General features: G+C 42.5%; 1 protein-coding gene across 5 annotated transcripts in view; it reads left to right on the top strand.

Moving 5' to 3' along the window:
• Window positions 1–26,038, top strand: part of dock4b (dedicator of cytokinesis 4b) — a 131,393-nt gene that overhangs the window by 65,696 nt on the left and 39,659 nt on the right. For all 5 annotated transcript variants that reach the window (XM_030439545.1, XM_030439547.1, XM_030439546.1 and 2 more), the window contains exons 13-28: window positions 35–160; window positions 3,796–3,920; window positions 4,664–4,826; window positions 7,533–7,639; window positions 9,498–9,651; window positions 11,591–11,688; window positions 11,807–11,890; window positions 13,408–13,508; window positions 14,465–14,546; window positions 16,071–16,241; window positions 18,924–19,116; window positions 19,808–19,944; window positions 22,311–22,445; window positions 22,972–23,070; window positions 24,586–24,680; window positions 25,434–25,509. In XM_030439545.1, coding sequence (XP_030295405.1) covers window positions 35–160; window positions 3,796–3,920; window positions 4,664–4,826; window positions 7,533–7,639; window positions 9,498–9,651; window positions 11,591–11,688; window positions 11,807–11,890; window positions 13,408–13,508; window positions 14,465–14,546; window positions 16,071–16,241; window positions 18,924–19,116; window positions 19,808–19,944; window positions 22,311–22,445; window positions 22,972–23,070; window positions 24,586–24,680; window positions 25,434–25,509 — 1,946 coding nt within the window. The remainder of the gene's footprint in view (window positions 1–34; window positions 161–3,795; window positions 3,921–4,663; window positions 4,827–7,532; window positions 7,640–9,497; window positions 9,652–11,590; window positions 11,689–11,806; window positions 11,891–13,407; window positions 13,509–14,464; window positions 14,547–16,070; window positions 16,242–18,923; window positions 19,117–19,807; window positions 19,945–22,310; window positions 22,446–22,971; window positions 23,071–24,585; window positions 24,681–25,433; window positions 25,510–26,038) is intronic.

The raw sequence follows: 26,038 nt of genomic DNA, 5'->3' as shown, positions 1-26,038 counted from the left end.
AGATTTTGAAATTTGTCATTGCTCTTCTTGCCAGGTCTGGCGGTGGCTCTCCAGCTCCTCCACGGGGACATAGAGCAGCTGAGACGAGAGTACATGGTCCTCTTCACTAGGGGTGTGTCCATCACCAGGAAACTGGGCTTCTCTGATGTCATCATGCCAGGTAGGGCGCCACAAACGGGCTCAACTCGCACGAGTAATACTTATGTATGTTCACGAGCGTCACCAGTTTTGTGGGTTTGTGATCATTACGGATGTCGGCTGTCTTTTCTATTTCTCAACATGCGCAGCTTCTTATTTTACTCCCGCACATGTAAGAAACTAGCTTTTTTAACTATCTTTAGACTTTAGACTGCATTCTCCGCACCTCATGAATATAAGATCAAGCCCACACTGAGCTACTTTTACGACTCCTATCTGCATGAAATGAATAGAAGACTGGAAAACAGAATACCTTGATTTGTAATCTCAGTGTGCACTTGAACTAAATTGTCCAACAAATGCCAACTAGGATGCCACGATTAATAAGTTAATTGATAGAAAGAAAATCCATTGCCATTGATTGTGTTATTCCACTACATATCTAAGAGATCAGTTCAGCTAGCAAAGTACAGCTTGTACTGATGTATTTGTCCTTTGATTTCCAGCTGAAGTTGCTTTTGTGTTCGTGCTTCTGCTGGGAATCCAATCCTGCATCCATCCATCCAATTTTATTTTATTTTTTTAATCCAGTATCCTATCCATCACCGGGCTAAGGTTGTCTAATGTTGGAGACATAAAACATCTAATCTCCATATGCATCAGATGGATTTACCCAGGAAAGACTTACCAGGCCACAGGTGTGAAGATACGGTTACAATGTGGGGATTCAGACTTTCGTGCGATATGAGAGCAATAAAACATTGATTTCTCTGTAAAATGTCAATGACATCTTTTGCACCATAAATTGTATGGTATATATTCTGTACTGTAGTTGCCTTGGTAACACTTGACCCCACTACATATTGCCTTCTAGTGATATTTGAATTCCACCTCAGGGTGCTCTTAGAAAGATGAGATATTCAGGCTGTATTCAGGTAAACAGGCATCACTTAGATAGCGGCTTCACTAAATGACACAGCCCCCCCCCAGCCGAGACCCTTAAGCTTAGCTGTATGGGGTCCTGTTGCTATGGTAACAGATGCACAACCGGCTGAATGTAAAATGAGACACGGGATGTCCATGTTGTAGTCTCATGTAAGGAGGGGAAAGTTGTGTCTGAATTAGCTTTCTACCTCTTTGTTCGCTCATTTATGAAAGACGGACATCCACGGAGACTTTTCTTTTTCTTTTTTTTTTTTTTACCCACAGAGGAGCCGTTCTTTTAAATAAGTGAGGTGTGCTGTCTGGTCACACAGATAAAGAGGAACCACAGACTGCGGGTCCCCCAGCGCCTCACTAACACAGATTTATGTTCTCTGTCTCTTTCTTTGTCTTTGTCTGACTACAAACCCCTAACGCCGAGTGCTCTCACCCTCTCTGCCTGTGTAAGTCCGCCCTTGGGCTTCGGAAAACCGTCTCTCTCCCCCCTTCTTCTGTCTTTTTCTGGATTTGTGTCCGACTGTATCGCTCTCCTCATTTTCTTTCTCCAGCTGCTCTAGCCCCACCCTCTCCACTTCCCTTTTTCCAGTGGTACATTGAGAAACTGCCCCGTGTGTGTGTGTGTGTCTGGCTTCCTGCACTCTTTGTGTCTGTGTGTGCGTGTGTGTGTGTGGAGCACGTGTACAGTATATACGGTGCCTCATGTTGCCATGGTTATTGTTGTTAAGAGCAGAAAATCAATGTTGACTCTAGAGATAGAGATATGATGAGAGCACACAGACACACAGACACACACACACACACACACACACACACACACACAGCACACACACACACACACAGGTTATATAGGGAACCTGTTTTAAATGTGTCTGACCACAGCTCGGCTGCGGAGGAAACAGGCCTATCCCCTTTTTTTACCCAGGGCGCTTTGCAATGTTTTAACTTCCCCTGCAGAAGGAAATACATGTGTGCCTGCCTGGCCCAGTCATTGTACGTTCAGCTGCTCTTACAACAAAAAAGATGTAGAATATTACTTCCTGGGATTATTATTTCAAGTGTTTTGGCAGATGGCAGCACCGGCCATAAGAAAAGAGTTTATTGGTTATTGTTTGTTATGAATCCCGGACACTGAGCTCATTGTTTACACACATAAATTTGCCAAGGTATAATGAAATGTGTTGTATTGAAAGAGGGTTTTGTTTTCTCTTAGGCTTGTTTGTCAGCAGGATTACGGAAAAACTACTGGCCCAGATTTTTGTGAAACTAATTGCTAATTAGCCTACAAAAAAAATTATCAAAGGGCCGGAATGAGGTTATTTAAAGGGCTGCCGGTTGAGTTGGTTCAGCCATACATCTTAGGAACCAATCTGAAAATAAATAATGAAATACCATGGGTCAACATCACAATCTTCATTCAAACTACCGGAAGTTATCGTTATGGAGCACTTGATGGAGACAGTGGTTTTAATGGGAGAACGTTGTCACATCCGGAAAAACTCTTGTCTGGCTTTGAAAATGTAAATAAACACATATCATGACACAAATTATACTCTTACTCACATCCAAATGTCAGTTGTCTGCGGTAAATGTCACTAGAGATAATAAAGGAGGCATATTATGATCATTTTCCGGTCCATCCTTTTATTTTGGGGCACTACTAGAATAGGACCACTGCTGCAGCTCTGTAGCTGTAACTGTTTATGCTTCAGGACAGTATTAATTATAAAGAGTGTGAAGTATTGTGGTTGCAGATTTGTGTTTCGTAGAAAAGTGGACCTGCGGTGGATGTCTGCACTCTCTGGGTGCCCTTCTAGTTCGTAGGAAAGATCAATGGTTGTTAAAGGTTATTTTGGCTAGTTGAGCGATTGCACTTGAAACCTTGTGGCTACAGGACGAACCCTGTGACTTCTTCCGATCTTCAGTATGTACATTTTCTTTGTCGTGTACAATATCTTTATGGTATTGTCTCACACAGTGTATTTAAGGGGCAGATATGCACACATATGTATGTAGGAATGAAGCTGCTGCTACTGATTATAACTAAAATGTTTGCGTGATCATACAGTATATCCCTTTGTATCTGCTCGATTTAATCGCATATGTCCTCTTGTTATGACTGTAATTTAAAGTTTCATGGGGAGGAAGAACTGAAATTCGGTATAAATTTAGAACCAAACCTAAAATGCCAAGAATTGGATTCTCATAGAAAATGTAGATTTCGCTTCTGCTGATCAGTTCTCAAATGCATTAACCCTTAAATCTTATTAACACAGGCTATGTTGACTTCGCTCAAAGTCTTCAATAGAAAATGTGTGGTTGCGAGAGGAAATCGGTTTTGATATAAATAATGAGAAGTTTATGTCTTTAGTTTACTTTCTGTGATTGTGTATAACTGTGCCTTTCTCTTGTTTATTGAAATAACCCGCTTGACTTGAGAAAAAAATAAATGATATATGTCTAACAAAATGGATATGGGCTTCACAATCTGCTTACAGTGGATATTCGATCTTATACTCTCAGGTGGTCAGAGGTCGTAGCTCCGTCTTAGATTTCCCGTCAGCAGAAAATATGTCACTGAATGCTGCTAATGTAACCGCTGTCCACCCCCGTCATGACGCATTATGCCAAAAGTTGTCGCTGAGCTGCCGAGGGGTCATTAATAATGCATACTCATATGCATAATCAATGCCCTGTTGCCTCCTCCACTTCCTGCAGGGGAGATGAGGAATGACCTTTACGTCACGCTGGAGAAAGGCGAGTTCGAGAAGGGTGGGAAGAGCGTCGCCAGGAACGTAGAGATCACCGTCTATGTGCTGGATATCGATGGACAGATCCTCAAGGTGAGAACACAGCGGCAGTTATTCTGTTGAAATGCTACCTCCCGTTTGTTTTGAGTATGAATTTGTCACCAATTTCTACATACTGCGCCTTTAATGTTCAAGAAAACATAATTTTCTCATACTGTCCATTGCTGCAGCACCTCTACTAACCCTCTGTCCACGTTTCTGCACAATAATCTGCTATATAATAAAAAAAACTATCTCACTCTCTCCTATATGGCACCTTAAAGTATAAACAATGACATTAAACGCCACATTTATGTCCTCAGTTGAGTCATGTTTTTCCTTAACCGTGGGTGTGTTATTTTGAAGCAACACTCTTCATTTAAATATCGCTGACCCAGATGAGAGCAAAGTGTCTCTCCAGTGTGTTGCCCATTTCTGGTGCAGCGCTCTGACAGTCTGCCTCTGTGGTTTCCTCGCTGCTTCGGCCTTGAACAGAAAATAGACTCAAATATAACCCTGCTGCCACTGCTGCTGCTCCCCCTGCCACCGCAACAGCACGCAACCCTCTAACACACATAAACGCACGCATGTAAACCACGTCGCTCTCACTCGATTGGCATTCGGGCGGGGGTTTTTTTCGACACATTCCTATCTCGACTCATTGGTTCATTGTCCCTCACGTCTGCCTCCTTACCTCATCCTTCGAGTTAGGGCCTCTCATTTCCTGTCTTCACTTCCTGTTCTTTCTTTCCTTCTTCCCCTCCGCCTCTGTCTTCACCCTCTCTCTTGTCTTGTAGAGTCACGTGGCTGCCGGAGCTGGGGAGCCAGGTGCGGATGAGTACCACTCTTTGGTGCTGTATCACAACAACAGCCCTCGCTGGGCGGAGCAGATCAAGCTGCCCATCCCCGTCGACATGTTCCGGGGGTCGCACGTCCGGTTCGAGTTCCGACACTGCTCCAGTAAGTCGGAATAGGATCGTGGATATGTTTTTATTTATCTCGTAAAGGTTAAGTGAGCCCTTTTTTCAAGGATTTCATTATCTATTCAAGAGGTGAACGCCTCAAGTGCTGCTTTCCTTTTTTAATAATCCAGGGGAGTTGGAGGTAAAGAGGTGTAAATTTGGAGCACAACAAGCGTCGCCCTTCCTGCCAGCTTGTATCTGCTGGCCCTCCAGCCCCGAGCCCCGAGGCTGCTGCAACCCCCAAATAGACAATGCCAAAGTGTATAAATGTGCGCTTGTGTGAGCATTTTTCATAATGAGACTAGTTTGTCCAACTTCTCACCTCCTAATGAGACAAAAACTTTAATTATGACCAAAATATCGCTCCCACTCTCGCTTCACCCTCTTTTCTGGGCTGCGGGGAGAAGTCTCCTCTCTCATAACAAGGCGATATTATTATGCCTTTTGCAGCCAAGCTGGGAGGCTGTGCGTCTGTGTGCCGTAGATATAGTAGCCTTATTACTGCTGGCAGTGCTGGCATTGCTACCCAAGGGCTGCCTATTAAGAGGCCAATTTGAGCCTGTGGTGACACCAAACTGAGAAGAGCATATTACATGTGCTATTAAGCGCTCCCAAAACTCAGGGACGACCTGCTGGAGGAAATATGATTAGCAGGCTCTCATTTTCAATTAGTGCAAAATGGAAAGCTCAGTTTTTATGAATACACTTTTGAATGTTGTCTTGTTTAAGCACTCATTATGCACCAGCAGTGGTTATTAATTTGTTTGCGGGAAGTCCAGTGTCTAGTTTTTGCTGAAGGGGAGTGTACTTTATAATAGTAACACTATTGTTGTTATAGGAGCGTGTACTCCAATTATATTTGGAGAAGAAATTCAAAGTCAGAATTGTAAAGTTTACAATTGTACAACTGTTCAAATACCCTGACAAACCCCCAAATTATTAACTTCTACTGTAGTAACATGGTGTATTTGGAAGAGTGGTTTCAAGAAATAACACACATCCCTCTCTACCTGGTCTGCTGAGCTCAGCTAAGCCTGAGTTTCACACAGTGCCTCTTAATCTTTCTTAATCTCTCAGCACCCACGGCTGTGAGGGCTTATAGATTAGGAGAACCTGTCAGAAAAGAACCACACGCAACAAAAAGCAAAAGTTTACAGTCTTGAGTTTTGTTAGTAATAACTTTCCTGGTGTAAAAAAAAAAAAAACTTAATCACAGCAAAGCAACAGAGAAATAAAATGGCCTTGGTGCAATTTAAAAAGTTTAATACAGTGCAACTTGGGCTTCTCCTGGGAGAGTGAACACACACACACACACGCACGCCGAAGACTCTGGTAGATGCTGCCTAAATAAATCACTTGTGTTGCAATGAAAGGGAATAGAAACATTACACTTCTCACTCCCTGCTGTGCGAACATTAGCACTTTATTGCCCAAGCAGCAGATAAATCAGATTACATGTGTTCACAATGCAAATTATGCCCAGAGCTTCCAGAAAAGCTTCTTAAAAACACAGCAGCCCACTTTAATCAGGCCCTCCAAGAGTAATTTAGCAGCATCTAAATATCTTGTTTTTTTTTGCCTCTCGCCGTTGGTTGAGTTTGTGTGTCAGCAGATGAAGGGAGTTTGTTCAGTACAAACCTGTAACCGTATTTGTATTTGTTCGTGGTTAGATGTATATCTGACCACACTCAACGTTGACATATGCTGGGTGTGATCAAGGGTTAAATGGATCACAAACCACGGCTTGATTTAGGTCAGAAACATGGTCTGTGCAGGCGTGAAAATGCAACTGACTGCATGCATGTTTGGCCATCTCCAGTACTGATGCACACATATTAGTTTGGCGCTTTCTCGCTTTCGCTTCTCTCCGACGGCGACATAATGTAGGTCAAAAGTAAATTGACTTGGATGCTGTTGTACTTAACACACAAGCCTTGTTTTATTTGTCTTGAATTACAAATATAAAAATTCTGTGCCCTCAATGTTTGAACATGGTAATAGATATTGAAGTTAGACATCCCTGTATCGTGACACTCTGGCACTGTAGTGAACTAACATAGTGTCTATGGAGGGACATGCACACGCCAATGGACATGGACATGTTCAGCTGGAGCTTCGTCAGACCGGTCGACCAGGCTCGTTTTGAGCAAAAGTGAACCCGAACAGACGGGACGATCTTTCTCTTCTCGGTTCATGCTGTGGCAGCCGCAAGCTGGAGCGCTCAGACTGCAGCTTGTGCTCGCTCGCGTTACAGTTTTCAGGTGAGTCACTCCGGAACGCGGCGATGACGTTCTTGCGGTGGCATACTTGCGTGTGCAGACCATGTTTCTGCCTTTAGTGTTTCTCTCCAAAATTCACCGTCTGCAAATAAGCACGCTGAATACATTTGAATACAAATAAAAATGTTTATATCCATAATTCCCTTTCTGCCTTTTGCAGGTGCATTGCTACATTCGTTGGTGCTCTTTCTTTTTTTTTTTTTTTCATCACCAACGGTGCTGTGTAGCCTTCAGCTGTGGGTTTGCAATTCAAGCAGCACAAACCCACTGAAGACTGAGCATCAGATCCATTTATCTAACTTATTAATTTTGCATTGCATAACCGGTTTCATAATCTGAGCATTTGTTTTGTTTATTCCCCTCGCAGCCTGTGCTGGTGTATTTTGGACTCAATGTCGTGTCCATGTGTTGTTGTTGTTTGACAGCTAAAGACAAGGGAGAGAAGAAACTGTTCGGCTACTCCTTTGTTCCTCTGATGCAGGAGGATGGCAGGACTCTGCCAGATGGCACCCATGAGCTCATTATCCATAAGGTAATAAGTGCATACACCCGACATGAACAACATGGAATCAGGTTGACTGTGTGCTTTGCAGGATTTTTTTTTTTTTTGGCACCTGTACAGTGATTAGTATTCATCTTGATGTGTGATTCCGGCCAAGACTGAGGCTTATTTTGAATGAAAAGGATGTGACAACTTCTCAACCGCAGTGTCATTATCTTCAACGGGCACTATGTTTAATATTTACTAATACTAATGATCTAAACTGGAGTATTTATTTTTTTCCGTAACTGAATGAACAAGCTGTTCTCTGAGGAAAATAAGGCCCTTAGCACACAGTTTGAAGCTAGAAAGGTGGCGGGGTCCGCCACATCTAAACAAAGTAAATCAGTATGTACAACTGTGTTGTCCTTTCTTCCGTCATGAAAACAAAGAGTTTGTCTGTTTAGTTCGTCTAGGCTTAAAAAACAGTTACTAAAGATCTTTCTCTTCTGATTAAAATTTCTAAGTAGTGCACCTTTACTAATGGGGCAGAATTCAAAACTGCCAGCTGTCATCTGCTCTTAAGTGCATGCATGACAGGTCTGAGGTAATATTTGAAGGGAAAAGTGCAATTTCATTCGTTGGAAAGATAAAACTCTTGTAATTTTGTTTGCCTCCGTGAGATATCTCTTTGGCGAACCTGCTCTGTTTAGCTTCTCGCAGGTGTCGCCAAGCCTGCGTCGGAGAGGATTACACACTGCGTGCGATTATGTGAATCACTCGCTCTGAGCGGCGAAATGCGGTCATCCTGTTATCGCACTGTTTTGGCGCAACAGGCCGACAAATGGCTCCCATCACTCCATTACAAGGCTGATGGCCCGATGAGTAATGTCCACTTATGTAACACTGTCAAGCTGCGAGGTTGCATTAAAGTGCGAGTGTGTGTCTGCGTTAATGTTTACTTTGAGTCCACTCTGTCCCTTTGTCTATTAAGCGTGACCTTTATGTCCGTTTTCCTGCGTCTAACAGACCCATCTTTTCACACATTTTGTGTTTTTCACACATCAAAAGACTGAAGCCAGTAAAATGGCCAGCATCCCTGGTTAAAAAGCTACTGCGAGAGCGTCTTGGGTGTAATTCAGAATAATTGCAGACTACATGCTCTCCCTCAGCTGCAGGCGAAGGGTGTGTGCATAAACCTCAGGCTTTTGCGGAGGGACAGAAAAGCATGGCGCGCATTCGTACATTTTATTGGAAGCGAGGCAGGACGGCGGCCAGAAGTCTGATAATTTATTTTCCCCATTAGCTGAACAGTTTTTAACAACAACAACAACAACAACCCCTCTTGTTAATGTCTTCCTTTCCTTTTCCGTGCCAAACCAGCCTAACCTGCGCCTGCCGATTTTTGGAGGACAACTCCTGGTCGCCGTGTGTGTGTGTGTGTGTGTGTGTGTGTGTGTGTGTGTGTGTGTGTGTGTGTGTGTGTGTGTGTGTGTGTGTGTGTGTGTGTGTGTGTGTGTGTGTGTGTGTGTGTGTGTTCCCACCGTTAAAGGGGAAAAGGGCCCCGCTCTGATGCCAGATGGAAGTTTGCTGAAAAGCTCAATGAAACTGGCATGGCCTAGTTTCTCCTTGGACCCAAAATAGACACAGTAGAATCAGTCCAAACTGTGTGGTAGCTTCGGAGCTGCCTCAGCTGTGCGCCGAGGCTCCACATGAAATCCCCCCAAAAATAACACGAGAGGTCTGTGATTGATCACAATAGCGTTACACGTCTCAATCGTGACTGATGCGCAGCCTGCAGCCAGTGAAATGTTTTTTGACAAATTCTTCCCCTTTTCCTGTAAATCTCCTCTGCCAGTTCACGAAAATGTGTGCTTTTCTTCCCCTCTTTCCCTTTTTCTTCCTCCAGTGTGAGGAGAATACCAGCTTGGCAGACTGTTCGCGTTACCTGAAGCTGCCGTTCTCCAAGGCCAACCTCCCGTCCAACAACCAGACCCTGAAAGGCACCAAAGAGTCTTTCTGGATCACCAGCTTTCTCTGCTCCACCAAGCTCACGCAGAACGGTAAACTCAGACTCAGAGACTGACATTTTGGACAATGGCCCTGTGAGGTGTTACTGTTTTGTGTTTTTTGGCTGCTATGCTCGATTCTCTCGTCACATTTGAAATACAAGTCAGCTTAAATCACCAGCTGCTCCTGTGCTCCTGTGCAGCTCAGTGAGTAGGAGAGAGAACTGTTGCCACCAAAGACGGTGATCAGCGCGTCATAAGAGGCTAACAAAGTGGTTTAGTGCCTCATGTTTAAAGTCTCCCTCCTGTCAGAAATGTGTTTTTCTTGTTCTAAAGGGAACAACTGTTGTTTCATGGTGTAGAATGATCTTTGTCACCAGAAGTCTGTTTTCACATTCATTGCTTAAAGTGTCTCTGTGCTTATTGGAGATCTCATTCTAAGAGGTGGGCCTATAAGCATGATTTGTGACATCACAAATGGTTTAGAAGTGGATCCTGCACCAACACTGGAAGTGGGAGTTAAACTTTTGAAATGAGAGATATTTATTTAATCAAGAAGAAGACATAGGTTCCATTTAAAGTATTTTATTGTGGTGTTGATATTTACTTACTGCATTAACAAGACGTTAGGAACACATAAGAGAATTTGTATTTATGCCTTAAAGGAACAGTTCACAAAATAATGACAATTCATCTATCATCCACTCACCCCCAAGCAGATGGAAAGTCGGGTGAAGTTTCGCAGTCCGCAAAACTTTCTGGTGCTACACAGCAGAACAGTGTTACAGCATTCTGCCTTTAACAACTATAGATGGGGATTTGTTTTAAATACATAAAAGAAAAACATAAAATCATCGATTCAGCAGTCTACTGAAGCTGTAAGTTCTCAAACTGATGTGAAAAGACTTTTTCTTAAACCCCCGATGTGTGGTAGAAGTAGCATTATTCCAAATAAGTTTGGGATTTGATGTTTTTTCTTCTTTATTGTTCATGTTCTTAAAACAAGTCTCCAACTACTTCAGTTGTACAACACTTAACCCGTTAAAGTCTAAGTAGATGATGACAAACGTTTCATTTTTGGGTGAACTCATCCTTTATATCCAAATGCGGCGAGGAGGTGTGCAAGAGAGAAAGTGACATTTCCATCCAAAACATCCCAAGTGTGTCAAGTCACCTGTGAATATGCAGGGTGGTGAAAAATGGCTTCCAGTCTGCTGTGCTCGCTAATGAACTAATAAATCCTTCAGGAATCTGCTGGCAGTGTGGGATTTGTAGTCTTATTTCAGCAGGACTTGCTCATCACCTTCATTTGTACAGTAAACAATAGCAACAATAATAATGGATTGAAAAATAAAGCGTGTGGCAAAAGAGGACATTTGTTTTTTTTTTCTCCAGCGACTCACTGATGCATTTCAAACTTTCCCAGACACTGTCAGCGTTTTGTCAGACAGCAGAAAAACAGTGAATGATAAATCATTCCTTACCTCATTAAGTAGACGGTAGAATACATAAACATAAAAAGCTACAGGCACAATTTCCTTGCAGCGCGCTGGTAATTTCCTGAATGCATTTGACATCGTCTGTGAATTGATTAGGGAAGTATAGGAGGACGTGACAGATTGGTAAAAACAAACACGATCACGCACGCGCACAAACACAACACAAAGCTTGCACGCAAAGTTGCAAAAAGCCACACTTCAGGTTGAACTGAATCCAAAGAGACAGCGAGAAGACTTTCTTCTCAAAGCGTATGTTTTATTCATGCGTACGTCTGGGGACCCCGGCTGAGGAAAATGACTTTCTATCTCCTTTATGCTGCCGCACTTGAAAATGTCATCATTTGTTTGGATTCAGAGGAGTTTTTGGGGGGGGGGGCTGTAGCTGAAGGGTATGGTGATGCTCTGTGATCTGTGTTGCACTCCCCTCTCATGATCCGGGTGCGCAAAACAAACACAAGAAGCGTCGTGATCTATTATTCGTGTATCTCCTTCAGGTGATATGCTGGACCTGTTGAAGTGGAGAGCCCACCCTGAGAGGATCAACGACAGCCTCTCGAAGCTGAAGGAGATCGACGGCTCGGAGATTGTCAAAGTAGGTCCACGATCAGATTCTCATCACAGAGTTTCCTGATTTGATTTCATTTGTCATGGTTAAGTTCAAGTCAAGAGCAGTTAACGTGATGCTCCCCTTGTTCTCCTCCCTGCTACAGTTTCTACAGGACACCCTGGACACTCTCTTTGGTATTCTGGATGAAAGCTCTCAGAGATACGGGCTCAAGGTGTTTGATTCACTGGTAAGTAAGCTCTTTGAAAAAGATCTTTTTTCGTATTTTATGTTTCCTCCTTCTCCCAAGCGCAATCTCATCCAGTGAGAAAACAGAAACACAAGCCGACTGTCGGGAGAAAGGTCCAGTGATGTAACGCTACACAGCCCGCTGAACCAATCTCACCCCGGTTACGCTGCTCTGCTCTGCTCTGATAGAGTGGGGGATCGATCTCTCTCTCTCTGCCCACATCAGTCTCACACTGACATATGAACAAACTCCCCCCGCTCAGCACGCCGTTATCAATGATGGAAAGGTCGAGCGAGCCGGCGCACTCATCAAGTTTCCCTTTTTGTAGTCCGGAGATCAATCCGACGAGTCTGACAAGTGGACTTATCTCCTGTGGTCAGACAGATTCAGTGCATTTCACAACTAGGGAAATATGGAGTTGAACCACAGTTCAGCGCTGTTGTTTTATTTGTTATATTTGATACCTGTTGTTTTGTTAGTTTAGGAAAGTACAGTCGAAGTTATTACCTTTATTAAAAGTATGACAGTTATTAAAAGCAAAATATTATCAAGTTGACGTGAAAAAGTTTGAGAATCACTGTGTTAGTTTAGCTGAACTCAAGCTTAGCATAGTAGCTAACTAGGTAGCTAGCTAAGAACTTTTTTTGGAACTTTATTTTTTACTTAATACACATGACTTCTCAATTAATTCCATTTGATATGTTAGTGAAGCCATGAAACTCAGCTGAATGTTCCAGTCAGTGTAAACGTCATGTTTAATGCTTTGACAGAACAAACCGATGTCGAATATATGTGATAGCGTCACACAGTAGCTGCGTTTTACATGGACCATAATATTTTACCAATATGGTCCAATAATCAGAGTAAACACCCAGTCAGAATGAAAATGCCTCATGTGACGACTTTAACTACAAGAGATGATTTTGTGCGGCACAGTCCAAATCTGATCTCATCTGATTTTTCTCTGTGGTCCGACTAAATCTAGACTTAGTAGTCTCAGAAGGACTAAAAAAAGGTGGTAGCAAAACGAAATTGGTCTGTGACTAGTGCATCCTTTTTGTTTGTGACGTTAAGAGATTTAAAGACTGTCGCCCACCAAACCACAAACGCAGATGTTGCTCCCAGGACATTTGAAGACTCCCTCTCGAACATTGTATTTACAGGCAGAGCGAATGAATGGATTGAATTTTCTCAGTAAAAAGTTAAAAAGTAAACGAAGAGGAACTACTGTTATATTGCCAGCAGATTAGATGTTGTGCAGTGGGGCAGAAACACTCACAACAAAAAGTTATATTCTGATTGAATGCATTGGGGGCATGTAAGCACACACCTTATCGGACCACTCCATTCAGGGTCCATGTAAACAGTTAAGTTGGAATATAATCAGAGTGATTTCAATCAGATTGAAGAAATACAGAGGAAACTGTAATTTAAGGCATGAGATTAAAAAGAGCTGCACAGAAATCTTCCATGTCAAAGAATGCTTGAGATGACACGTCTTCCCTGTTTACTTCCAGGTCCACATCATCAACCTCCTCCAGGACAGCAAATTCCAGCACTTCAAACCCGTCATGGACACCTACATCGAGAGCCACTTTGCCGGAGCGTTGTCCTACAGGTCCGTAAAGTTTCAGCCTCCCACTTCTTAAGATGCGGCCGATGGAGGCTGCAGCGGCGCCTTGAGCGCACAATAACACACACATTGTATTCTAATGACATACTGTATCACATGGGCAGAACCTGCGTCAGTGCCGAGAGGCAGCCTCACTCACCTCTGCTGAGAGTTAGTCAGCAGGCGTGCGAACGAAATGCTTCTGGTGCCCCCTGGCTGTTGAAAAGTGGAATGTAAAAACTGCTTGTGCTTTCTATGTCCTCATTCTCTTCTCCTGGCCATCGCACGAACACATATTCACACACATATTCACAACCTGCTGTTCTCACCAGCTGTCTTTTTCACACTCTCTGTACCTGCTAAAATTCTGTGCTGCTGCTGCTGTCTCTTTCTTCTTCTTCTCTCCGTTTTTTCCACTCTTTATGCATGCGTCCACACGTACAGAATGCTGCTGCCACATCCATCTGCTTTAAACTCTTTATACCTCTGATATTTCTCTATCAGAGGTGTCGCATCTTAATTAATCAACACAAAAAGCGCGCCTGCATGTCACCAGTTTTCCCTATTGTAACTACCTTTGGTTATTAATAGGGAAGGAGGGCGTTATCCAGCCGTGATCGGAATGAGAAAATGTAATCAGTAATCTTTCTGCCTTTTTTGTTGCCTCTCTTGAAATATCTGCCCTTGGTTTTATCATAAATTCTTTAAACTAACAACCAAAAACATTTGTATTGATTTTGTTCATCACCCTAAGGTGGTAACTCTCAGCTGTGTTTATGAAAAACTGACAAAGAGAACGATAGGATCTTCTCTGGAATTGATTTAAACTTAGTGTGATGAAACGTTTCGTGTTAAAACTCTGCATTGCCTCATCTGTGTCGGCTAAATCCACGGAGAGAAGCTATGTGCGATGTAGCTGGAGGTGAGCAGTGATAGTGGGTGTGTGTGTGTGTGTTCTCCAGGGACCTGATCAAAGTGCTGAAGTGGTACGTGGACCGCATTGTTGACGCGGAACACCAGGATCACATACAGCAGGTGCTCAAGGTGAGGCTCTAACACACACGCGCGCACACACAGGCGCACACTGAGATACACACACACACACACACACACACACACACACACACACACACACACACACACACACACAGATCAACACAGATGCATCCAGAAATGCAAACAAACAAACTTTCTCCCTCTCGCCCGCCACTCGGGCTAATTTCCCACCGCTCATCAGCAGCGAAAACATCGCAGCGCCGTTCATTATTCCCCTCCTCGATCTATTACGCCGCATGCAATTTTAATCAGCAAGAAATGCACCGCCTCTGGTGTTGGGGATCCACATCACATTATTCTAATGACTCATGCAGATACAGAAGCACATTTGCTGCTTCTGCAGCACGGTCCCCCCCCACATTTATCATTCACGGAGCACATTCTGCACCAGACGTAAATGTTACTCTGTCACGCTGTAAATAATGAATAAGTGGAACGCTGCAGATGTGTTTGCAGGGTTTCCTTGCATGAGTGATCAATAGAAAAGTCTGCCCTCAGGTTATTTTAAAGCATCTCCTTTAGACAGGTTTATTATTACTAATATTACTCATTTTCTTGGTAAATCAATTAGTTGTTTGGTCGGTAAAATGGTGCAAAAGTGTCTCCTCAAAGCCCGGGGTGACGTCCTCGAATGTCTTGTTGTGTTTGCAACCCAAACTTTTTTTTAGCAATAGAGGAGTGAACGCACCAGAGAATATTCACATTCAGTCAAGTTCAGGCTCATATATGAATTATTAAATCCCAAATCATGATTTTATTGTAATGTCTGATTTTACTCTTGAACAACTTCTTAGGTATATGTTATTTTGAATGAGTTATAAAATAGAATAGAATGAGCACTTTATTTTCATCGTATGAAATAACAAAATTAAACTTAGTTTGCAGCAATCCCATTCAGCATCATTAAAAAATCTGGTCGGTATATAAAAATAAAACTATATCCATCGCTCCAGTACTTAAAGAAGTAGTTATGCTACATTAAATAAGTAGAGAGATGGCTTCTAAACCTCAGTCATTAGACAGACCTGAAAACACGGTCGTTGTGCAGTGAATGAATAAGTAAGTAAATACTGAATAAACAGTTATGTTAATATCCGCTGCAGTGGACCCTTTGCATCAACGATATAAAACAGTGATTCTAGAGTAAATGTGAAATCCTTTTATTCTCAGAAAACTGTCAAGACAAGAAAAAACGTCCACACTATTATTAAAACTACCTGCGTCTTTGTCTTCTTATTCGTTATGACACCTCGTCACTTGTCTAAAACAGAAACATGTTTGTTTACAAAGATGTGCATATTACATTTGAGAAACTAGCACAATTAAGTATTTGACATTTGCACCTATAACATGACTGATGATAAGGATTTGCTTTCAGATAATTGATGTCATTAAACTCTTAACACATGTCGGGGGGGGAAAGTTTTAGCATCACATCGTTCTTTAACCTTTTCACTGGAAGGACTAGACTTTCCCTGATCATGGCTGATGACTGTTCTCTCCGTCCTCCAGGCCAGCGAGTACATCTTCAAGTACATCATCCAGTCCCGCCGGCTCTTCTCGCTGGCCACGGGAGGCCAGAACGAGGAGGAGTTCCGTGTCTGCATCCACGAGCTCTTCATGTCCATCCGCTTCTTCCTCTCGCAGGAGAACAAAGGCACCAGTCCCGTCGCGCAAACACAGGTGTGTGTGTGTGTGTGTGTGTGTGTGTGTGTGTGTGTGTGTGTGTGTGTGTGTGTGTGTGTGTGTGTGTGTGTGTGTGTGTGTGTGTGTGTGTGTGTGTGTCCCAGATCAAAAGTGTGCATCTCATGTGTAAACCTGTGCCTGTCTGTACTTGTGCGCCACATTATATTTTCTTTTGCGAGGACTCCTGTTAATGCAGTCGTGATAGGTGAGAAATTGCCTGTAATTGAATTTCATGCTGCCAGAGGGGTCTGAGAGGGAGAGACGGAGGACGAAATTGTGTGGCAGCTTTTTACTTTTTTCCGCTGGGAGGTCCGCGCAGCAGGGGAGCCGCCTGCGCTCACTTTGCAAACGGGACCAAAATAAATAAGATAAAGACGCCAAAGATAATCCTAATTACACAGCAGAAACAGGAACAGCTGCTTGTGTGGTTGTGTGTCTTGTTTTTTACCTCTGCAGGACCGGTGTGTTAGCTTCTGTCTCTTATTTTGTTTTGTCTTAAAAACATTAGAGCCAGGTACTCTTTTATTTGATTAAATCCCAGGTCTTGTGTTAATGATTCCTTTCCTTTATTGCTTTGCAAACCCTGAACACATATTTGGTTACTTCATTATTAGCAATGAGGTTTACTTTTCACAGCCCGGTGGAACAATTCTAACAATCTACCCAAGGGACCGACACAGAGTTATCAAAAGCAGCAGTCTTGTTTTTACACCGTCCACTCACTTTGAAGTAATTTCACCTCAGTGCAACATCAGCTCCTGAGGTTGCGCCCTCGCCGTGCTGCTGGAAAAGCTCCACTTCATCCCTCTGCTGACTTCTGATCCAGACTAATCTGTATTCTCAACTCAACAATAGCTGCAGGGGGATGCACGCCAGGCTAATGCTAATCCAAGTTAATCAGCGACATGTGGGCAAAGCACACACTGTCCAACACACACGGATGACAAAGCCATGTACGAGTAATTTAGCACCTGTGACCTGATGTGGTTTATATCACCGGGTGATGTAACATCAGATTACCAAACCAAATAATGTAATTGGAGCATATTCAATGTATCCATGCTAATTCATAGTTCATATATATCAATCTTCCTGTCTGAGCCTTGACTTTTCTCTCAGAAGCAAACACCTGTGACAGTTAAACAAGCTGAAAAACTGCTCCTCTTCTCTGTCAGTCTCTCTGCTGAGACATGGTGACACACCTCCAGATTTTAGTAATCTCCATTTTTCAATTGTGCAGCCACAATCTGACAGATCTTGACAGGAATAAAGAGCATCAGACTGAGAGCTGCCGACAGGCGACGACAGCTGTCCCACTGGAGTGGTCCTTTAGTTGAATCCGCATAATCCCTGACTGCTGGTTCCAACAGATCCAGTGTGGGGCAGGACAATTGAACATATTTACTTTTGCTTTACCAGCAATAGCTTATAGATGAGATTGTAGAGCAGGGGTTTGCATCATCCGTGATCTTTTAAATCAGTGTGCCATATCAACCATAAAGGTGCATTATGTCAGAATTGTCCTGTTAAGTTCAAACTCAAAACATATAAGGGGCCATAGATCACCAGAGTAGCAGCTAACTGTAGCTGCCCTTAGCCAGTAGCCAGAAGTTCCAACTGAGAGTTCAGGCACACAGGGAGTGTTAGTGTTTACACTGCTAGCACAGGAGCTTTGGCCCAAGACTGGGATAGCTGGTTAGCATGCTAACTTCAGTAAAATAGAAATATCTGCAACACAATACACAGACATATTGAACAATTTCAGTTAAAAAACATGCAAAAATGAACAGCAGGGGAAAAATAAAAGTTTTGATATTATGTCTGTGTATTGTGTTGCATAGATATCTTATGAAGTTAGCATGCTAACCAGCTGGATCAGTCCTGGTCCAAAGCTCCTGTGCTGGCTGTATATACACTACTCCGCTGGTCCCCGAGCTCTCAGTTGGAACTGCTAGCTGTACAGCTAACTAAGCTAACTTGCTAAGAGCAGCTACAGCTAGCTGCAATGCTTAGCAAAAGGTAGCATGCTAGCCAGCTAGCACCGGCATGTCCTGGTTTGAAGCTCCTGTGTTAGTGGTGTAAACATCCACAATCACCTGGTGCTCTGAGCTACAGTTCAGGACCGCTAACTGCACGGCTAACTGTGGTAACTAGCTAACAGCAGCAAAGGTTAACAACAATTAGTGGTTATACTACCAATATGCTGCTCTGTATTTGTTTAGAGTATGAATTCCACAGTTGGCCAGTTCTTACACCTTGCACCTTTAACCCTATCAGGCTTCCCAAATCCTGTTCATCAGCAAAAACTTACAAAATTGTTGTTTGTTTTTTGTATTTATTTATTTTTAAGTTTCTATGGCTATAAATTATATGCACAGTTCCTATTTCAGAAAACCTGTTTCAATTATTTTCTCTTAATTACAATGGCAGAGAGAAGTAATTCTCACAAACAGATATAAGAACCATACAAGAATGCTGCCATCCTGCTGATTTAGTGGAAAATGTATTGACATTTCTGAACAAACATAACAAAAAAATGTGCATACTCATATCTCAGAATGCTCTGTTCAGTCTAATTTGCAGCGTGAATGCTTTTGGCAGTCAATTCTCTACAAAAGGAATCCAGTCTTTGAGAATAAAAAACATTAAAATGATTGAACATCCTCCCGTTGTGCCTAGGCGGTGTTCCTGCGGACGTTCCCGGCAGTTTATGGAGAACTGCTGAAGATCTTCACGGTGCGGGAGGTAGCCAACTTCGTCAGGGAGACGCTGGGCAGCCTGCCCACCACTGTCCACGCTGACTGCCCCCTGGAGGCTGTCAAACTACAGTGCATTGCCAAGACAGTGGAGAGCCAGCTTTACATTAACCCAGGTAAAGACTCCTTCACGCAGACAGATGTCCAGTTTATGTACACTTTGATACCAATACATAATTACAGCTTGTAAACGTGCTGAAAACCCAACATGGACACATTCATCAGCAAATAACACAAGTAGTAGAAAAAAAAGGCTTGCAGAGAGATTATGAACACACAGGAAGAGTAAACAGCACAGAGGGGGAGACAAACAGATTTGAACAACTAGACTCATCTGCAAAATGGAGGAAATAATCAGTTGTACTGTGTGTCATTGTGTACAAACAGGCTATTAGTCCATATTAAATTGTTAGGTTGTGCACTCCTGCAGTGAATTCATTGAGGAACACCTGCAGTGCGCCTAACTCCATGTCATTAACTTAGTCTTAATAAAGGCTGTACACCGAAGCAAATTACTCAGTGTTTTATTTCCAGCATGCCCCCAAAGGCTGCCTGTAGCCAGAAGAACATCCCTCATGCAAATCATATTAAAGTTAGACAAAGAGTCGCATTTGTATACAAGTAATAATATTTAGGAAAAACAGCTACAGAAGATTAGTGTTTCCTTGTTGTGTTTACTATTTATATATTGTTATGTATTGGTTATGTGTGTGTATGTGTGTGTGTGTGTGTGTGTGTGTGTGTGTGTGTGTGTGTGTGTGTGTGTGTGTGTGTGTGTGTGTGTGTGTGTGTGTGTGTGTGTTGCAGAGTCCCGGTGCATCCTGTTGCCGGTGGTGCTCCGGGTCCTCCAGGCACACATGCAGGAGCAGAGGGACCTGGTCATGTGCGCCCGCATCCTCACCAGCATGCTGTCGCTCATCAAGAAGGAGGAAAACGGCACCGCGGTGAGTAATATGGCAGCAATTGGTTGCCATTACACAAGGAATAGTTCCAATGGCGTTTGTAGCTCAGAGTTGGATGAGAAGATTGATGCGGCACTTAAAAATAATAATATTGATGATTAATCGGCTGAAATCTTAACAAATATCGGACATCAAGGATATGGTTTTATATTGTCATTGCAAAGTTTTTGTTGGGACAGTCTTTATGACGCCAAAGTTTACAAGTCTGATATGACCTGACTGCAGTGTACTTGTTGGACTGTATCCCAGCTAGCTTGTTTTTAGTCTTCAAGTTAAACTAAGCTAGCTGGGTCCCCCCATCTTTTCAGGCTTTAGGCTAAGCTGAACTTGCTCCCTCACCCCAAACTGCAAACCCTCTGCACAGAGCCTTCCATGTGACAGCCCCCACCGTCTGGAACACTCTCCCGCCTGGAATCCGCAAACAGTCTTTCAAAAAAAAAAAATTAAAAACCCATCTTTTTAATAAGGCCTATAAGCTCTAGGTCCAGCCCCAATAATCAACTTTTCTATTTCTTTATCTTATATGTATTTTTTGTTTATCCATCTATTTTTTGTTTTGTTTGTTTCATTTTGTTATCGTCCTCGGGTACCCTGGAATGCGCTATGTAAATTAAATGTATTATTATTATTATTGCTGGTTCCCACTCTTTTCAGTCTGGTTTGAAGCTCCTGTGTTAGTGGTGTAAACATCCACAATCACCTGGTGCTCTGAGCTACAGTTCAGGACCGCTAACTGCACGGCTAACTGTGGTAACTAGCTAACAGCAGCAAAGGTTAACAACAATTAGTGGTTATACTACCAATATGCTGCTCTGTATTTGTTTAGGGTATGAATTCCACAGTTGGCCAGTTCTTACACCTTGCACCTTTAACCATATCAGGCTTCCCAAATCCTGTTCATCAGCAAAAACTTACAAAATTGTTGTTTGTTTTTTGTATTTATTTATTTTTAAGTTTCTATGGCTATAAATTATATGCACAGTTCCTATTTCAGAAAACCTGTTTCAATTATTTTCTCTTAATTACAATGGCAGAGGTTCCCACTCTTTTCAGTCTTTATGCTAAGCTAAGCTTGCTGGTTCCCCTTTTTTAGTCTTTATGCTAAGCCAAGATAGCTAGTTCCCTCTGTTTTCAATCGTTAGGCAAAGCTAAGCTAGTTGTTTCCCCCTGTTTTCAGTCTTTATGCTAAGTGAAGTTAGCTGGGTCCCCTGTATTCAGTCTCTAAGCTAAGTTGAGCTAACCAGCTTCATATGTAGCATACAGAAATGAGCCTGCTATCATTTTTTACATACATATCGAAACAAATTGGCACATTGATGCCCCAAAGTTTACAAGTTGAAAACAGATTTGCAGGTTAAAGATCAGTGACTTTCCAGACATTTTTCTGAACAGTTTAAATGAATTCCCTTTGCTGGTCTACACGACTGTACGAGGGATTTACCAGCATAATAACTAGAATACAACTCTAAAGGAAGTCAAAGCTAGAGGAATGACTCTTACAGCAATTTCTTTGCCAATACATTGCAATAGCAGATTGCTTTGTTGTGTGTATATGGTCAATTAGTCTTGGTAACAAGGGCATTGGCAGCCGTGCAGTCCAATAATGAGACCCATCAATTTAGCAATGGCCATTGTCGGAGTGGCAGTCACTCTTAGTCACTGTGTATGTGTGTGTGCCTGATTTGTGCGTGTGTGTGCAGCAGCTCGGGATGCCGGCCTTGAACTGTTGGCTGCCAGAGGGGCAGCTAGTGGTAAAGGCGCCCAGTTGGACACACACACACACACACAGCGAGACTGGCACCACATCTAAAGGGAAGTGACAGCAGTGGCAGCCAATGTGCCAGTCTGAAGCTCCTTCTCATTATCGCTCTGTCCAAGACCTGTCTGTCTTGTCAGCGGTAGAGACTGGAGGGAGATGCGCACACGCGCACACACACACACACACACACACACACACACACACACACACACACACACACAGCAGTTTACCCTGCACTCTGTGAGTTTCTTTTAATCTTCAGCTGTCTCTTTCTCCTTTGAATTCCACCTACTTTTATACTCTTTCATTCTCCTCCTACTCTGTTTATTTAGACTTGGAAATGTTGCTTTTAGCCTTGAAACTTCTGATTAGCGCGCACTCTTACTGAATCAAGACTCATTAAAAGTGAGATTATGAGGGTAAAAAGTGCATACTCTGGCTCTGAGTCAGCTGTCTGTCAAGGTTCAAGGTGAAAGAAGCTCGAGAAGAATTTCAGCTTCACGCTTTGGCTTTTCTTGTATATGTTGATAAAGTGAAAGTTAATTCCTGTTACCTGTAATTCATGTGCGAGTGTTTATCCTTTGTGCAGGAGCCGGTGGTCTCGGAGGAGGTGGAGCTAATTGTGGAGAGTCTGCTGGGAGTTTTACTGAGGACCATCCTGGAGATTAGCAACCGGCCACAGCCTGCCGGACCCGCCATGAGACTCCAGTTCCAGGATGTCACAGTATGTGTGTTTTACCTTCAGCGTCAGTCAGTGTGTGCGTGTGTGTGTGTGCATGCTACTGACTATAAATTGTTTTGGGACTTAACAAAATGTGCAAGAGTAATTATAGATTTGAAATGAAGTTGCTGCTGTGGCGACTATAATTCCACTAACATTATTAACATTAGTGGCGATAATTAAGATTTAAGATTCAACACAGCACAAAAGGGGGGAACAGGGGATTGGATAATAATGAGATGATCATCATCACCATCATCATTATGTGATGATGGCTGGTTGTTCCTCATGTAATGGAGCTACAGTTCTTTCCGAGGTTAATAAAGGGAGTACTCTAAATTTGATAAGGCGAAGTTCTTCCTTTCTTATTTCCTGTAGCAAATGATACAGCAGTTCATTGGATATTAACTTGATGAATATGTTTCAAATCCAATGTCTCCTACTCGACTACTTTCCACATAAATGTCCCAAAACTTAATACTACAGTTAATCTTGTCCTTCTCACTCTCGTTGCGTTCTGTCCTGTCAGGGAGAGTTTGTGGCGTGTTTGTTGGCCCTCCTGCGACAGATGAGCGACAGACACTACCAGCAGCTGCTGCAGGCGTTCAGCAGCAAAGACAACCTGAGGGTAAGACCACGACGTGTCTGTGGCAATGCTTCTCCCACTCTCTACCTCCTGATTGTGTCCGTATGTGATTCCGAAAGTGAACAGATAATAAAATAAATAGCAGTGGATGGGTATTTGACTCACTGCATAATGCCAAACTGCAAACAAAGTAACCTCTGTGTCATTGATTAAACATGAACTGCAGCCAAATACTGAAAGCGAATTGGTGTCAAGTGTCGATTTGATTCTCATCCAGTCGGAAAAAACTGACGGCGTTGGTCGCGAGCTTTCGGGTGTGAAAAGGTAAATGAGGTCTGCCAGCTGAGCAGAATGCAAGTTCAGCCGCAGAACATTTCAGTCCCTTTAATTCCCTACATATTTATCCTTTCCCAGCCATATTGCTTCATATTTTTCGTAACTTGGCCAGTGTGTGTATTAGCATATACACACCGGAGAGAGTGTGGGAGAAGAATTTCCATATTTATGTTGTTTTTGGGTTGGATATCCTAATGTTTGGTTTGTCTGTACATATATATTTTCTCCTGCCCTCTGTGAGTCATCGCTGTGCCTCTCCGCCTCTCTGTCTCTCTTTCTTAGTCGCTTTCAAAGATTTCCCAGTTTCAAAGTATCGCTTACTGTTTTTGAACTGCAGACATTTCTAAAGTGTCATGCATATATGCTTGCAATGGTTGGGGAAATAGTTTGACCGTAGGAGTAACAGATAAGTAGTAAGCCTAATACTAAGATCTAACCCCTTTGTAGCGATTAATTACATATATCTTTCAGAATGTAATTAATGTACACATCACACACAACTAGATTAATGTACGAAGTTACTCCATTAATCCAATACTGCACTGTATTGTTATGCGGCTCAAAGATCGGAGCAAATGAGTCGACATGAGACGTATTTATTAAACATAACTCTGACAAATACGAGGATGTTGGGTAGAGTGTGTGCAGTTGAGTGGAGTTTATATACTGTCGCTGTAGGTATTCACGTCCTCTCCGTGCTGCGCTGCAAGGTTAGCGGTGCCAGGTTACATAATGAAGAAGAAGAGCCGAGAGAAGAGGAGAGACTGAGAAAAGTTAATGAGGTCACAAGTTCGCTCCAGTGAGAAATATCAATTTACTGAATGTCAGAAAAAGTAGAAAGGCAATCTGCTCTCGTTAGCTTGAGAGCTCTCTTTCCAGAAAGAGAATTTTCAGGCTTTTGTTCTATTATTTTTTATCACCAGCATCCAAAGTAATAGACTAGAACAGATCAAGAAGCCGAAGGGGCTTGAAATTAATGTTTCAGCACCATGGAGAGACATAAAGTGACTGGATTTGGTTCCATACTGCAACACTGATTATTAGATTTAAGTTTGAATGATTTAAGTATATCATTTAAAGAGATACCTTCATATAGAAATGTATGTTTCTCTTTAAATGTTGAGGATTCACAGAGATTTTTTTAAATTCTGCTCTAACTTGAAACTTAAGATCAGTTTCCAAAGATAACATGTGCGCCTTGTGTGTGTTTGTGTGTTCCAGGACTTCCTTCTTCAGATCTTCACAGTCTTCAGGATCCTAATCCGACCAGAAATGTTTCCTAAAGACTGGACCGTCATGCGGTTGGTCACTAACAAGTAAGGCCAGCACACGAATGTGCACACACAGAGGCGAACGTGGACAGTCAAAGGAGGGAAACAGCCGAAAAGTACTGAAATATTGAATAAAAAGACAGTGAAGTGGCGATACATTCAGGGGAATGACATGAAAAAAGCTTCCAAGTCAGTCATGCAATTTTAAAACTCAGTAAGACAGTTTGTTGAATTGGAGCTCTTCCATCTGCTTTAAGTGCATGTGGAGCCTTGTCTTTCTCTGTAGACAGTGTGCTCCAGTCACTGAATGATTCACCGTACACATTATTCTATATTTCAGCAACAAAGTATAAGTAAAATATTCAACCAAATGGACAAAATCCCCCAAATGTTAAGTTATTATTAGTGTATTGCTGTCACTTCAAATGAGGGTGAATCCAAGGCTAATGCACCGTGTCGCCCCTCGAGTGCTCGGATCATCTGATACATACAGAGTCAAATGAAAAGCTTGTTTCTCCTTGGCAAATGAACATTTCTAGCTTGTTTATGTTCCTGTTTCCCCCTCTGTGTTTCTACATTGTATGACCTTCATCAATATGAATCATTTAACAGCAAATGTTTGTTTATGCATTCTATCATTGTCTTTTCATTCCTTACCCCGGAGAGATCACTCTGATTTGAATAACATGCAAAGTGTTTGCAGTCATGTATTTTTTTTCCTTGGAGGCAACACAGTGACTTTCACCACCTCACCTCCTCCTCCTCCTCCTCTTCCTTTCTTTCTCTTTCTCTTTTTAGTGTCATCATCACAACTGTCCTCTACCTTTCTGAGGCTCTGAGGAAAAACTTCCTCAATGACAAGTTTGACTACAAGGTAGGGGAAATGTGTGTTTGGTGGGTGGTGTGTGTGCTACAATGCCACGGAGCCTTACATCAAAAAAGCTGCAGTATTAGCGCAGCCACACACTCTAGAGCATTGATACCTGACATGAGACTGTCAGGATCCGACAAATGAACATGGTGCTTTCTGTTATAGTGTAATATAGAAATAAGATAATTTGACATGGTGCTTTCAAGTCCTTTTAGTGAAGTTATTATGTAAAGGTGAGTGAAATTAAATGGTGTTTATAAGTGATGGACCTACTGTCTGTTTGGTCTAAATGTCTTGTTAAGTTCTGTCATTCACTATTGACTTGACGCTTTTAACACAACACAGAGGTTATTTATTACTTTCTACACTGTGCATGTCCACAATCAGTGAAAACAGACAAGCTGTAACCATGGTAACAACCGTGCGACACGCTACAGCTTACATTTAACTGCGTTGGGCTCGAGTCGCGTTTGGACATAAAAACACAGCGCCTGTCGGGTTCTGCTCGGGCTCGGATGCAACACACACAGGC

Source organism: Sparus aurata, chromosome 14, assembly GCF_900880675.1.
Source record: "Sparus aurata chromosome 14, fSpaAur1.1, whole genome shotgun sequence".
Taxonomy (NCBI): Eukaryota; Metazoa; Chordata; class Actinopteri; order Spariformes; family Sparidae; genus Sparus; species Sparus aurata.
This window is presented reverse-complemented; position numbering and strand designations above follow the sequence as displayed.